General features: G+C 38.1%; 1 protein-coding gene across 1 annotated transcript in view; it reads right to left on the bottom strand.

The window, feature by feature from the left end:
• Positions 1-1,405: 1,405 nt before the first annotated feature.
• Positions 1,406-15,777, bottom strand: part of TNFRSF11B (TNF receptor superfamily member 11b) — a 28,785-nt gene continuing 14,413 nt past the window's right edge. Inside the window, exons 2-5 of the mRNA XM_062188074.1 lie at positions 10,669-11,038; positions 6,861-7,052; positions 4,140-4,364; positions 1,406-2,527 (exon numbers count right to left, since the gene is read on the bottom strand). Of these exons, the coding sequence (XP_062044058.1) occupies positions 2,139-2,527; positions 4,140-4,364; positions 6,861-7,052; positions 10,669-11,038 (1,176 nt within the window). The 3' untranslated portion in view covers positions 1,406-2,138. The remainder of the gene's footprint in view (positions 2,528-4,139; positions 4,365-6,860; positions 7,053-10,668; positions 11,039-15,777) is intronic.

Here is a 15,777-nt window from a genome sequence, read left to right as displayed (position 1 = left end):
GAACTACATCGGTCCACAGACAGGAGCCAGGTGCTTCTTCCTGGTCTCCCATGCGGGTGCAGGACCCAAGCAGTTGGGCCATCCTCTACTGCCTTCCCGGGCCACAGCAGAGAGCTGGACTGGAAGAGCAGCAACCAGGACAGAACCAGCGCCCCAACTGGGACTAGAACCCAGAGTGCCGGTGCCGGAGGCAGAGGATTAGCCTAGTGACTGCAGCGCCGGCCTGAACTGTCTTTTTAATGTTCTTATAAATCTAAATTTATTTCAGAATAAAGTTAAGAAACAGAGAGAGAAAAAGGCTTCCATGACTTTCATGTGTTTTATCTCTCTTAAAAGGGAAACTCTGGGTAAACCGAAATGCCTAGGAATTGGAAATTTAAAATGGAAAAATATAGAGATGTAATTGCAAGAAAGAGTAGAAAGTTCCCCCAAGGGACCCAGAGGTTTCTTGATTCTGTGCTTTCTAAATCTTGGAGGCCATCTGTACTAGTTTCCCGTGGCTGCTGTAGCAAATTACCACAAGTGGGGCAGGGGATGGGGAGTGCATAAAACAAGAGAAATTTCTTGTGGTTCTGGAGACCAGAATTCCAAAATCAAGATGTCAGCAGGGCCATAATCCCTACAGAGGCTTTAGAGTGTGGGATGGGGCACCTGTGCCAGGCTGCTCCTAGCTCCCTGGACATAGGGCCACATCACCATATTACCAACTTTGTCTTCACATTGTCTCCTTTTCTATGCGTCTGTGTTGTGTGTCTCTTATAAAGAAATTATCTTTGGATTTACGACCTATGTGGATAATCTAGAATAATCACATCTCCAAATTCTTAATTATATTTACAAAGACCCTTTTTTCTAAAAAGGTAACATTTAGAAGTTCTGGGAATGATTAATAAATTGTGCATATCTTTCAAGGGCTGCCATTCAAACCAATCAATATGCCATCCTTCAGTTAGGTTTTTCTGTTTCTTAAATTAAGTAGTGCTGTTTTCTATTGTTTGTAATCAAAAGAGCTCACTATTTGGTCTTTCAAATTTAGTGACGGCAATTTTATGTGGCTTACACTATCTGTGTTCCAAGCCTGATATCAGAAGTTCACCAATTTGAATGTATAAAAATTACTTTGGGACTTGTTAAAAATGGACATTTCTGCCCTCATTCCCAGTTTTTCAAAAAAATCAGTCCGGAAATCTGTATTTTTAACTACTCCCAGATGTTCCTTCTGATTTAAAATACACATACACACACAACAATAAAATATTGTGAAAGCTTAGACTTATCAACATCCATCCAAATAAAAGCAAGAGGAAAAGCAATGAAAAATAATTTGAAAACTTTAATGATGTTTATATAGTAAAACTATAAAATCTTTTAAATAAGGTACATTCAATTTCTCAGAGCATCTAATATTCAGATAATTTACATTTCATACACTTTCCAACATTAAACCATTGACTAAATAATGCATTTTCTATAAAATGATATTACAGCTTATACAGATAAAATTATATTATAAAAAACACTCCACATAGGAAAAATGGCGGTATCTATTAGAAAATCCTACAAACTTTCCATTAAAAAATATATTTTATCTCTTTCATTTTTTATAATAATAAACAGAATATAATTTTTTCTTTCCAAAATTAAGTCTTACACCACTTCTCTTTAGGATGATAATATGTACAAACCTTCTATTTGAATGAATATAAATAGCAATACTGTAATAGTGTTACAGATACATTAGTAACTTTTACAGAGAAAAAATATGGCTTTCTAATAAAAGCCACTAGCACAGCTGAAGTCTCAAAGCTATTTAAGTTACACATTCCCATATTTAGTAAAGCACAATGGAGTCTAGTTTTTGTTGTTTCCAGTTGAATTACTGCAAGCAGTAATAAGGGGAAATATAGTCAGTAGCTACAGGGCCAGATCTAACAGTTGAATAAACTATTTGGGATTATTGAACTTTTGGGGAGATGCTAGTTCTTTCTTCACATGATAGTTTCTTTTACTGCCCCGTGGCAAAATTAGTCATTGGTGGTGAGAAAGAAATCATTGTCTCCCCTCAAGTGCCTGAGAAACAGTCTACCCAGCCATCAGATCTGGCCCTTGGGAAAGAATAGCTCAGTGGCTGATTTCGGTTATAAGCAGCTTATTTTTACTGATTGGACCTGGTTCCCTATCATCTCTAAAAATAGCTTCTGGTACAGTCTGTACATCGTGAAGCTGTGAAGGAACCTGATGGTCTTCCTCAGACTCTGAGTGACACTCTTGGGAAAGTGGTAGGTTTTCAAGTGCTTCAGGGCATGCATGAGGCCCTTCAAAGTGTCTTGGTCTCCATTCTTTGTTCTCCACAGACTGAGCAGCTTGGGGAGCTGCTCACTTGATTTGCAAGCCCTTCTGGCTTTTTCAATGTCTTCTGCTCCTACTTTCTTCCCGGGTAAACTCTCCATCAAGCTGCGAAGCTGATCCAAGGTGAGGTTTGCGTGCCCAATGTGCCGCTGCACACTGTTTTCACAGAGGTCAATATCTGCATGAAACAAAAGCCCAAGGAGAGTTTACATCATTTATATTCATTTAATGCCATCACGAGGCCAGCCAGAGGCAAAGGAGTCTCAAGCAATTTCATAGTTTTACTTTAAGGGTAACCTTTTCCTTTCTTTTTTGGGGGGAGTTTAAGTGACACTAGTTATTTCTGAGAACTGAGATAAATATTATTTGTGTTTCAATAGGATAATGTGTTATATATTCTAGGCATCCATCAGAGCTTTATGAGAAGCCTCCAACTTTGAAAATTAACACTATAAAATTACAGACATATCACTCTTAGTTTTCTAACAAATGACTGAGAATAAAACCTTAACATTTCAGAAAGAGAAATAAAATATTCAAGTGATTTATCTTGTAATGTACACTTCATTAGTTGCTATATGACAGAGGCACTGTTTGAAGAGTTGCTTTAACTACTCCTTAATAAGTATACTCCGCATTGGAGGACTACTACCCTGAGAAGAATATCTGAAAACCCGAAGATATGAGGCCAAAGAACTGATGGATACACATGGGCTAGAGGATATTTCAGCAGTGAGCTTGAGAATAAACATAAGAGGGAGTAACTTCTGTTCCTATTAATGACATAAGTCATTTAGTATCTGTGAGCCCTCAGGCAGGTCAGCTCATTTTTCTGGACTACACTGTCCTCATTTGTAAAATAAGGAATTTGATTATGACAGTCTTGGATTCTCTACTTCCTTTTCTTTTCACTTTGGGGGTAATGTATACATGCAAAGAATATTTTGGCTTGCCAAAAACAAAGTTTGCTCCTGGCAAAAATAGAAGCATTCAGTTATCAAAGATGTTAGTTTCCTAAAATCTGTTGCCTCAGTTGCAGATCTTTGAGGTTTTTAGGATAGCGTAAGACTACCAGGTCACATAACTAATACCAAAGTATAGAATGAGATTATTGGCAATATCTACATTATGAAAATCTTCTTCATCTCTCTCTCTCTCTATCACACACACACACACACACACAATACTTCTAAAGGGGATTCTTTATAAACCACTAAAATATAACAGTACTTGGTTTTTAACTAGCCCTTTCTTCTAGAAAATTCAAATACTTTTCAGATCTTATCCCATTAAACCTCACAACATATCCTATTAAAATGGTAATTTTAATATCAGCTATATTATAAGAATTAATGAGAGGATATCTGAAAGACACTTAGAGCCTCTCAGACAAAATTTCCAAATAAATGCAACATAGCTTTTTGGTAAAAAAAGAAGGTGATATCTGAAGTGGTTAAAGAATGTCTCCTAGGAAGGTCTGCAGGACAATAAAGAAAATAAAAAGGATAAAGAAGCAGATTCCTTGGTGTCTTGTCTTGTATTTGAAATGCATTTCTCCTCTGTTAGTGTTCAGTACACTCTGGTAAGAAATTTGGGGTGCAAGTAAGAATAAAACATTATATGACCGCACTAGGAATAATATCTACACTATCACAATATATAGTTTTTCAATCTAGGCGTAATTACACAGGGAAACATCACTCGCACAGCAGGCACGCAGTCTTGTTCCTGCTTTGTGATAATCAGACATCTTTGATTTCTGGCTGAAGTGTTTATTCGGATTACCATACCTTGGATGATCTTCTTGACCATGTCTTGGTCTTTGTTTTGATGTTTCCATAACTTCAGCAGCTGGAACGTTTGCTCTTGTGAACTATGTCGCCGTTTTATCCTCTCTACACTCTCAGCATTTACTTTGCTTCCAGGCAAATTGTCTACCAGGACACTGAGCCAGTTGGGTGTAAACTTTGTAGGAACAGCAAACCTGAAGAATGCCTCCTCACATAAGGTGACATCTAAAGGAAGATGACAAAACAAAGAAGACTTACTCAATAAATGCATCCCTGGAAGTCTATTGGACAGACACCAAAAGAAGACACAATACAGGATACACTTACAACAATAAGAAGTTTGAATAAAAGCATCCTTCTGTTGGCTGGTCAGTGCCAGAGACCAACTGGACCTATGTACTTTCCAATGTTTGTTCTTGAGCATGTTTGGGAGAGTGCAATGAATAAATGTGTAATAAGAATGTAATAAGGGTCAGCACTGTGGCATAGTGGGTTGAGCTGCAATCTGCAGTGCTGGCATCAATTATGGGTATGGGTTCAAGTCCCTGCTGCTCCACTTCTAATACAGCTTCCTGCAAATGTGCATGGAAAAACAGCAGAAGATGGGCTCTGTACCCATGTGGGAGATCCAGAAGGAGCTCCTGGTTTCTGGCTTTAGCCTGGCCCAGCCTGGCTGTTGCAGCCATTTGAGGAGTGAGTCAGTAGATATAGGATCTCTCTCTCTCTCTATATATATATATATATATCTCCTTCTGAATCTTCAACTCTGCCTTTCAAATAATTAAATAAATATTTATAAAGAATATAATATTGGTATAAATAAATCATACCCCCAAATTCTATAATATTCACACTCTTAGAAGTTTACCTAAGAACCCAGAGGTACTTACAACAAGATCAGTATCAAAATAAACTTAATCAAGCCTTTAAAGAGCTTAAAGTGTAATCTGAAATAGTATATCATTTTATGAATATATACACCTATATGTGTATTATTTTACATCTGTGTCTAACCTCTGCCTGGAAACAAAGAACAGCAAACCTGAAGAATACTCCTTTATTCAGGGTAACATTGAAGAAAGGTGAGAAACCCAACAACTAGAATCCTGGAAGTTTTTTTGACAAACACAAACCAAGGCAGGGGATAGACAGAGACATTTAACTATGCATTCAGTGGGAAAATAATCAAATGTAAAAATATATCATTTAAAAAACAGTTGTAGTAGCCCAAGCGTCTGGGGAGAGTCAGTATATCCCAGGGATCAGGACTTTGTCTTTGGATTCAGCAGACTTGGGTTTGAATCCTGGCTCTGCCATTCACCACCCACACTGACTTTAAACAAACTTCAATGTGAAAGTAAATTTTAAAGCTTATATAGTGATGTACTTGACACATGGTAAGTACTCACGAATGACAAAAAGAAAACTAGATATGAAATAAAGACAATGTTAAAGTAAGGAGTCACTTCTTTTACTAACCCTGCCCTAATTTCACTTAAATTTTTAAAAATTTATTTATTCAAGAGACACAGAAGGGGACTGGGGAGAAAGAGAAAGACAGAGACAGAGTGAGAGAGAATAAGAGCAAGCTCCAATCTTTTGGTTCACTCTTCCAATGCCCACAATGGCTGGGGCTGAGCTTTCCAGCCAGGACCTGGGAACACAATCCAGGTGTTCCATAGGACAGGCAGGAACCCAGAAACTTGAGCCATCACTGTTCTTCCTAAGTTTTTGTTTGTTTTTTTTTGTTGTTGTTGTTGTTTGTTTGTTTGCATTGGTAGGAAGCTGGAATAAGGAGCCAGATACAGGAATCAATCCCAGGAACTCTGATGTGGGATGTGGGCTTCATAACTGCTAGGCTAAATGCCTGCTCCCAATTTAACATTTTAGATAAGAAAGCAGAAAGGCTAAGTGATTTGTCTAAGATTTTGATGGTAATTAAAAACAGAAAATGATCAGAATCCTAAACACGTAAACCCCATTACTATACTTTATATGCATCTATGCAGCACAGAAAGATATTTGTGGAAAGTAAAGTTGGTTTATGCTATTATAGAAAGCAGATTGCCTTTGATGTGATGAAACCTTGCATGAAGGGCTGAGATTAGTCTAGTGGTAGCAGTGACAGGGTAAGAGTACACCCAAGTTGATTCATTACTGATGTGGAATGCATCCAGATACCTGAAGCCTTTTTGTGCGAGGGACACCTGCTAAAGAAAGAGTTCAACAACTAAGGGACTTGGAATATCCACATAACACAGGCAATAATACCACAAGTAGCAAAGCTAAGTACACATTTCTAATGTGGCACATTTTGTATCACCTTAGTTCTTGGTGGTCAATGTATTCTTCAGCTAAGAACACAGTTTATCACTGAAAGTGGTAAAAATACATAACTCACGTTCTACAATTTGGACTCTGCTACTTTTGGCCTCAGCCACAAGCTTGACACTGTCTTTTACCCATGAGTAAGAGCTGATTTCAGTGTGAAAGGAAGGGAATAAAATCAGGGTTTGGGGTATTATCTGAGAAGACGAGGGCTTTTTGAAAGATTCTGTGTTGTGCATTAGCAATGATGGCGTGAGGGATAGTCTTAGCTGGCAACAATTCAAGAAAGGGAAAAAGTGAGATTGACTAAGAATGTGGTGAGAGACACATTTAACTTAGCGAAAAATAATACTACAAAATGGTAGAAAGTCAAAGATTTTAAAATATAATTACCTATTACACATTTTTGAGTTGATTCACTGTTTCCAGAACATACATTGTCATGTGTTGCATTTCCTTTCTGAGTTAGCAGCAAACCAAGTGCACTGCAATTTGTGTGTTTTCTACAGGGGGCTTTAGAAGACATCTCATTCGAGAAGAATCCATCTGGACATCTTTTGCAAACTGTATTTCGCTCTGGGGTTCCTACAGGAAGTATCAAGCAATTTAGCACCTTCTTCTCAAATACTTTCACAGCAAATACCCTCTTAAAACACTTTAGGAAAGACTTTCTACTTGTTTGTAACTGCTACTTTTATGTTGCACAAAACTTCAACCATTTTCATGTTTCACTTCATTAGACAGAGAGAACAAAACTTCTACAGTCAACCCCTTAGGCAGTCTCCCCTCGTTGAAATACCAGTGCAAGTTTGTTTTGTTGTTACCTACAAAATGCTCATGAAATAAGAGAAGAAAGAGGAATGGGGCATTCATTGGTCCTGCTTCTGCTTGAAGTGGCAATAAGGTCTTGTTGTCAGCCATATTCTTGACACAATTGTTCCTGGAAAACCATTAAGATAACTGCTGTGTGTCTGCTGTAATATCATTCTTTGAAATCAGCATCCGTTGAATGTTGCATCATTAAATTCCAATCAGTTCCTACTGAAGTTCTTTCTTTCCTGAATCCTAATGGTGAAGCAACTCTTAAGTATGCTAACCTTGAGAAGTAAAAATTTACAGCATTATAATAAACTTTTTAAGGTGGCAATAAAGTTGGCTGCTGACTCAAAAGCATAAGCCTGCAGTTAGCCACATGGTAAATGGAAGATGATATACTATTACTTAAACTGTTGAATAAAAGTAGTGAAAACTTAGAGAAGGATGATTACAAGGGCATTTATTTCATGGTGGAAAAGTACTTGATAAATTTGGAGAAATCACTGATAGGAAACACGAAGCAGTCGACAACTAAAGATGCTATTAAAAATAAATATCTTCAAATATTTGGCTGTATTAAGCATGGGTAGATCATACATTTATGCATTTGCATATGAAAATATCTCCATCTAGTGTGAGTTAGTTGAACAGATTTATATTTCAATATTCAAATGTAAATTTTACAGGGCAATTCTGGCTTATGCAAGATAACAAATACAAAAGAAACAAATGGAAGCTATAGAAAGTTATTAAAACTTCATTTATTAAAAATCTCAACCCCCTACTTCAATGTATTTTTTTACCAAAACCAGAAGAAAAGGGGTTGGGGCAAGCAAAATTGATTGGGTTTAGTTTCATCTTCTGTTTCTTTTTTCTGACTGAAGGTACATTGACTTACAAAAATGATATGGGACTGGCAGAAGAAAGAGGAAAGAAACTATTGCCTGAAATCTTCACATGTTAAAGGCTATTTCCATATTTCCTGGATTTTGGTGACATTTTCATAGGAATCACCATATAAAGCAAAGAGAGGTTTTTTTTTTTTTAAATACTTTCTTAATGCATCACTCTCCTTGACTTCTATAAACCAAACAGTATTACAAGCAGAGATATTTGAGTAGGGATTCCATGTCACTCTTTCATTATTGATTTGCTAGGAATCACAGAACATGTAGATCTAAGACTCCTTTTCCAACTGCCACATTCTGCACACAAACTCATATGTCATTCTTTAGATACACCCCTGTGGCCTGGGTCTTCTCATGCCCCCTAATGAGAAAGCAATATGAATTAAATGTCCTTTTAGGTAAGTTGGGCTTTAAAGTTCTTTAACAACAGGAATCCAAGAATGATGGAACTCAAGTTCACAATATACTTGCAGGCTTCGTCTAATGACCTTTCTGGGTAGGATTTTCCCCTTTATAATCGAAAGAACTTTTTTTTTTTTATAAAGAAACAATTTATCCACCTAAGTTGTGATTCAGCCTTATTAGTGTTAGTGGGAATATAAAAGTTATGACCAGGCAAAATGTGATATATGAAAATGATGACAGAATGTCGGCTTTACAGTGGAGAATTCACCACACTAGTTGTAAGGGATTCCACAGGAATTATAGAGCTAACTGTCAGAGGTTATACACAAAATATAGAGGCAGACTCTAACTTCCAAACAGCAACATCAAAAAGGAGTTGTTATTAAATACATTTAGAGCAACACCACATAACCCTTCCTTCTGTTTGAGCTGGAAACCTTTCATTTTTCAAGAGAAAGCACCATGTGAGCTTTTAGGGAGGGAGAAATAAATAAATCACACCCTAATGCCAGAGACTAGACTGGGTGCCTTTGACCTAAGTCTTCTAATTCCTGGCTTACTTTACTTTATATTTTCATGCTTATGTGAAAAAGATTCTTACTATTTCCATTGCTTTTCAAAAATTTTCTAGTTTACAAGCTGCACAGTCAATGCTTAATTAATTTTCTAAATATAGGACTTCTGAATCGAATTAAAAAGATTTGCTTTTGTTGGATGGGCTTCCCTTCTGCACCTTGGCTTAGCACTGAATTCCAAACCATCATCCAATAAAAATTAGAAAACGCCATTAATTCCTCCCTTGAATGTTCACATGAGATGCATTTTAAGAATCTGATAGAATTTGCACCTTCTGTAATTGATTTTATAAGATTCACTATGTAGGAAATGGAACAGATTTCGACTTTTGAATATATTTCCTTTGTATGCCTTTAAACCTAAAGGATATGTTATCTAATAATCTGGACTTTGTGTGTCACAATGTTTGAAAGTGAAAATAGGTATAGATAATTAGCATCTAGTGTGCTGGTGGTCTTTAATAAGGTGCAATTTTACCAGCCAGTGTTGAGAAAGTTTTGACTGTCACAATGGGGAGATGACAGCTGCTCCTGTGACAGGAAGCTAGGGATGCTGGTAGACACAGCACAGTCCACAGGACAGCTGCCCACCACAGGAATTATGCAGCCCCAAATGTCAGTAGTGCTGAAGCCAAGAAACACTGCTTCAAACTGAATAATCAAGATCTATACTTATTCCAACTCTCTCCAGTGAAGTAAGCGAATACTCTTAATTTTCCTAAGCCATGAGGAGTTGTAAGTGACACTGAAGCTTCAGGAATGTGTGGGAAAAAAAATGTGGGTTGTAGTTTTAAAAGATTCAATGCACACTGGTTCTAACCTACAATGTTCAGGATGCAAAAAAGAGAAAGCACTTTGTTTCTAGAAAAGAGCTCACTCTTTGCTTCACAATCTGTTTTGTCCAAGATAAAGAATAAGCTCATTGAAGAGAGGCTGCAACAAGCTTTATCCTCCCAGGCACTCAACTCCCAGGCCAAACGAAGAAGTAGCTTCATTTTTTAATAATGAAATGCGTTTCCCCTAACCATTCTCATTTTTTACATAATTAATTATAACTGCTCATTGTTAGCACTCCAGAGCCTCATTAATATCAGCATAATTACTCCCTTGTTATCAATTAACATTTCTGATGTTTGTCAGAAAGTACTGCAGTTTGAAGCCACCCATGCTGAAGTGAAACATAGAGGATATATCAACCACAAGCCATGAGACTTGGAGTATGTTCCTTTAAAGAACAATTCATCATACATCTCATTAGAGAGTAATTTGCTGCATTTGAGATTTTTCACTAAATTGCCCTATAGTGGTAAAGTATTCCTCTGAGAAACGGTTCTTTGAAAGTATGCCAGACACACAGGACATACCTTCAGGTCCTATTCCTGTTGCAATTTGCTAGCCTGTAATCTTCTCAGGACAAAAGTATCCCCCTACTTTCACTGCTGTCAGGCTTTGCACAATCCTCATTAATGTTGCTGCACGCTGGAAACTGATACATACCAGCTTGTACCACTCCAAACCCAGGGGGACAGCTCCTGTGCTTCACGCAGAACTCTAGATCGAGGTAGCGCCCTTCCTCGCATTCACACACACGGTTGTGGGTGCGATTGCACTCCTGCTTGACGTGCTGCAGTTCCTTGCACACGGAGCTACAATACAGACACTCTTCACTGGTGTGCCAAGTGTCTGTGTAGTAGTGGTCCGGGCAAGGGATGCACAGGGTCTCCCGCCTTGCTGTACAGTGCTGCTTTAGGTAGGTGCCAGGAGGACATTTGTCACACATCAGCTGACGAGAGGTTTCTGGATCATAATGGAGATACTTTGGAGGAAGGACTTCCTGCATGGTCCATTTAATGGAGATGTCCAGGAACTAGAAGTAGAAAGGGAAATAACAGCCTTTTAGCATGGGAATAGGATTATTCTTTTCTGCAAAGGCATCATTAGATTAAAGAAACCTCTCACATACTTAGTGCTAATGCCCTTGCTGTCCATTGAGTTGCACCCACAAAGTAAGTGCCTCCAGTAGCTTAACCTCAAAGACCAAGAATGTGGACACCTGCACCCCATGTTTTAGTAACAGCCCCACTTCCAATTTCTGCTTCCCCTAACGTATACCCTGGGAAATAGCAGGCAATGATTACCGTAGTTGGGTCCCTGCCATTCACATGTGAGACTGGACCACACTCACAGATCTTGGTTTTAGCCTTGCTGCATTTGGAGAGTGAACCAGAGAACAGAGGATCTCCCTCCCTCTCTCTCTCTCGCTCTCGCTCTCTATCTCCTCTCTCTCTCTCCCTGGAATAAAAATTTAAAAAATTAATTTAAAAATCAAAACCAAAGTAGGCAAGATATTCTAACCTTATGGAATTTGCAATCCAATTGGAAGAATAAGAAATTAAGTATATTATAAATAAATTATAGGTTAGTACATAAATATTGTAGAAAAACAATGAGCAGATAAAGGAGACTGGAAACACTAAGGTTTGGAAGGTGGAGAGATTACAGTTTCTCAGTGGGGTGGACAAAGTAGCCATATTTAGGACTAGATGAAATGTCTTTTAGTTTTCTATTTCTAAGACTTGATGATTTCAAATAGTGAAGTAAAGTGTTGTTGATGTGTGAAGGTTCTTGATTACATAACAGGCATTCTTATCATTCATCTATTCATGCAACAAATGGTGCCAAATGCCTAGTAGGGAAAGAATCTCAGCAAGAATATGCAGATAAGAGACATGGCCCTGCCCAAATATGCTTGGAATCCTCTGAAAAGAGATTTATGACTTTTAAGACCATATGGAACAGCTGTCTAAGTGAATGATGTCTAGAAAATTAAGCCTCTTCAGGTCAATAGGGAAAAATTATACAGAGCAGGGAGTGTTTCAGAAGTCTGCATATAAGGTCAGGAAGAGGTCTGGGTAGCAGGAGAAAGAATTTAATGGGCATGGGTGCTTTCTGAGAGGACAGCTCCATTTGGATATCTATCTGGTATTCTAGACCCCAAAAGGTCTTCCAGGGAGAACTGAAGCAATTCTTCACACTAATCACAGTATATACATGCTCAGCAAAAACAGTTTTATGTGTGTATAGGGGGTAGTTTGGTTTTTATTGTTTGTTTTTGGTACAGGGAACAACGTTGACTATTTTCAGGCTCTGGGGAGGTGGCAAATCAAAACATTATAATTTTTTCCAGGTGTTCTTCTTTGCAGAACTCAGGAAATTTCACAGAAACCCCCTGACCTAAAAAGATGTGCCAAGCTAAGTTAACAGAATTCCATTTGGAATTAGAGATGGCAAAGTTAAAAAATGGCCTTTTTCTTAAGTGCTTAGGAATTTTCATATAAGTAACTTCATTCACTTCTTACTGGAACATGGCAAGTATCTGACCTGATTGGACCTGATATGAGCCAATAAAACAAAGGAAAGGAACAAAACATGCCACGTGGATCTCTTTATAGAAAGGAATTTTCATACAGAGAGAGTGCTTTGATGTACCGGACTCTGAACCAATGAAAAAGCAGAATGGAGGCAAAACTGAGGATGCTTGTGGTCATTTCAGAATTGCCTCTTGATCTGATAGTTTCTGGAAGAAAGACTGAGCTCAACTTTTCCTAGGGCTTTTATTGGCCAAGTTGGAGTGAGTTCAAATTAAGAGAAAGAAATGGACCAGTGATTGGTAGAAACTCTGGTTTGACCTGTATCTTTCAGAAATAGATTGAATTCAATTAAAATCTATTAAGCATCTACAATTTACCAGACAGTATAGGAGGAACTTAGCATATGGTGGTGTAAAAAATAGAGGTGATCCTTGACTTCAGGCATCTCACAGTTGAGTGGGGAGGTAGGCAGCAAAAGAGGAGAAGCAATTACTTGTAATTATAAATAATGATCAACGCAATGGAAGAACCAAAGCAAGATTAAATAACTTAATGCACTGGAAGGTGATTTGACTCTATTATGAGCATCCTTCCAGGCTCATTGGGAGGATTTAACCCAAATATTTCTAATATCCTCAGTGCTTTGCTGACACAACTTGCTAAGACACTTGAAATCAAGGAGAAATACTTCTTTCTCTGGCTGTTTGCTTTAGATTTCCTGGAAAGCCACTTTTGAGGGTTCTGTTTGCTTGCAAGAAGCCTGACTCAGACGTCCAGAAGGATTCCTTTATCTAGAGTACTACTGCTAAGTGAGCTATATATCCTAATAGGTTACAGTCCTGAGAGCCTCCCACTTCCCATGGAGGTACACCCTCCACGTGGATCAGGTGTGCCCATTTGTTCAACAGCACTGACTTTTTCTCTTTTTTCCAAGAGAGCTGAGGATGGGATTAGAATACCCAACTGATGGTACCTGTGTTCTTCATGAGAAGGAGCCCCACAGACACAGATTTGGTCAAGAATATTGATGCAGCTTATATTTTTCTAGGTTATTGGTCATAGTGTTTGTTTTTTGTAAATGAGTTGTCATTTAGTTAAGATACTGGGAAGTTGGGATGAAAGAAATTACATAGAAAAATAAATATTGTCGACTTAAGAATTAGTATTTAGTGAAGGTAATTTCTAAGGTTCTCATATGAAATTATATGCAAATCTAAAAATCAGAGAGCCTCAAGAAACTATAGACTTATTTTCAACAAATTCAATTAGGCCTTTGTTTTATCTGAAAATTTTCCACTTTGGTAAAAAAGACAGAACTCTGTGTGGCCAAAATTAGATGTTTAGGTCTCAATTTTTGGTTAGCCCCAATTCCCACACAGAATTTCTGGAATCAGTTACTGGATGGAGGACAAGCAGGATTAAGAGAACCTTTCTTCTCAGCCCTTTCTCTTACTTTCTTTTGCCTTTTCTGGAAAAGCATTGAAAAAGTTGCTATACAACATAGCATTTTAACATTGGATATTGCCTTAGTTAGCTGATATTTAAAATGTATCAAGAGTTTTAAAATGAATTTCTATATAAGATTCAGTCCCAAATAACCACTGAATAAGATGTGAAAAACCCAGGACACATGTATAGCTCTGTCTGCAGAAGCATTAAGTGCTTTCTGCAAAAGAAGCCACTCTGTTTTGTTTTTTGTTTTATGTTGTGTGTGTATGTGTGTTTCATGCTTGACTTCTACAGAATTAAGTGGAATTACCCTTTGTAGCCTTCGTAGGTTTTTTTTTTTTTTCTTTCACCTTTCTCCCATTCTCTCTCTATCCAGAATTTGGTATACACGACTTGTGCTTGAAAAAAATCTCAAAGCCCTCTACTCTAGTACTTTCTACCAATCCAAGATTTCTCCCTTAAGCACCCTTTTATTGAAAGCACAGATAATGTTGCATCTATAATAGATTTTTCCCTTTTCTCTCTTTCCATTTTTAATATTGGGAACTGTTAAATAATCTTCTATTTGCAGATGATGGTTTGGGTAAAGATCGTGATAGCTTGAACGAGTTGTTCTCTAATGTCTTTTGTAGCTCAACCATCATACTATCATTTGGTATGACAGTTAACTTAGCCAATGAACTTGGAAAAAAAAGTCTTGCTCTAATCCCCTCCATACTTCTCATGCCACCTTGTTTATTTTTGAGACATTCCTTTATATGCAAACTCTCCACACTAATCTCCATTGTTTTTGGATTCACCCATTCCTTCCATTCCATTTGTAAAATCATTTGATGATAGTTATTCCTTCTCTCTAGCAACTAGCTCATTTGATTTCACCAGTGGAGCCTATGCTTAACAAAAATCAGTTGAAAGCATATTATTGAATCTTTTTATGTTAATTGTACTTGTAACTACAATTAAGCAATTCAATGAAATATTATGTAAGCTAACAAACATGGTTATGGAAAAAAGAACTATTTTACTACAAAATGAGGCCGGTGCCGCGGCTCACTAGGCTAATCCTCCGCCTTGCGGTGCCGGCACACCGGGTTCTAGTCCCGGTCGGGGCACCGATCCTGTCCCGGTTGCCCCTCTTCCAGGGCAGCTCTCTGCTGTGGCCAGGGAGTGCAGTGGAGGATGGCCCAAGTGCTTGGGCCCTGCACCCCATGGGAGACCAGGAAAAGCACCTGGCTCCTGCCATCGGATCAGCGCGGTGCGCCGGCCGCAGCGCGCCTACCGCGGCGGCCATTGGAGGGTGAACCAACAGCAAAAGGAAGACCTTTCTCTCTGTCTCTCTCTCACTGTCCACTCTGCCTGTCAAAAAAAAACAAAACAAAACAAAAAAAAAAGTATTTGAATGCTTGGAATGTCTGGATAAAGATGAAACCTCCTCCTTCAAAAGAAAATCCAAAAAACAAAACACCAACAAAATACATCCTAAAAAAGAATTTGGAGAATGTGTGGCAACAATTAAAAAAATGAGAAAATGTTTAGAAAGATTATGTCATTAATTATTGTCATAAATATGTGTAGCCTTCAAAACTCAATGGATGGGGGACCAGCATTTTAGTGTAATGGGTTAAGCCATCACTTGTGATGTCAGCATTCAATTATCAGAGCACCAGTCCAAGTCCTATCTATCCTGCTTCCTATCCAGTTTCCTGCTAATGCACCTGGCAAGACAGTGGAAGATGCCACTCACATACAAGACCAAAATGGAGTTCCTGGTTCCTGGTTTTGGCCT

Source organism: Lepus europaeus, chromosome 4 (genome assembly GCF_033115175.1).
Source record: "Lepus europaeus isolate LE1 chromosome 4, mLepTim1.pri, whole genome shotgun sequence".
Taxonomy (NCBI): Eukaryota; Metazoa; Chordata; class Mammalia; order Lagomorpha; family Leporidae; genus Lepus; species Lepus europaeus.
The sequence above is the reverse complement of the archived record's forward strand: the minus strand, read 5'-3'. Positions and strand labels throughout refer to the sequence as shown.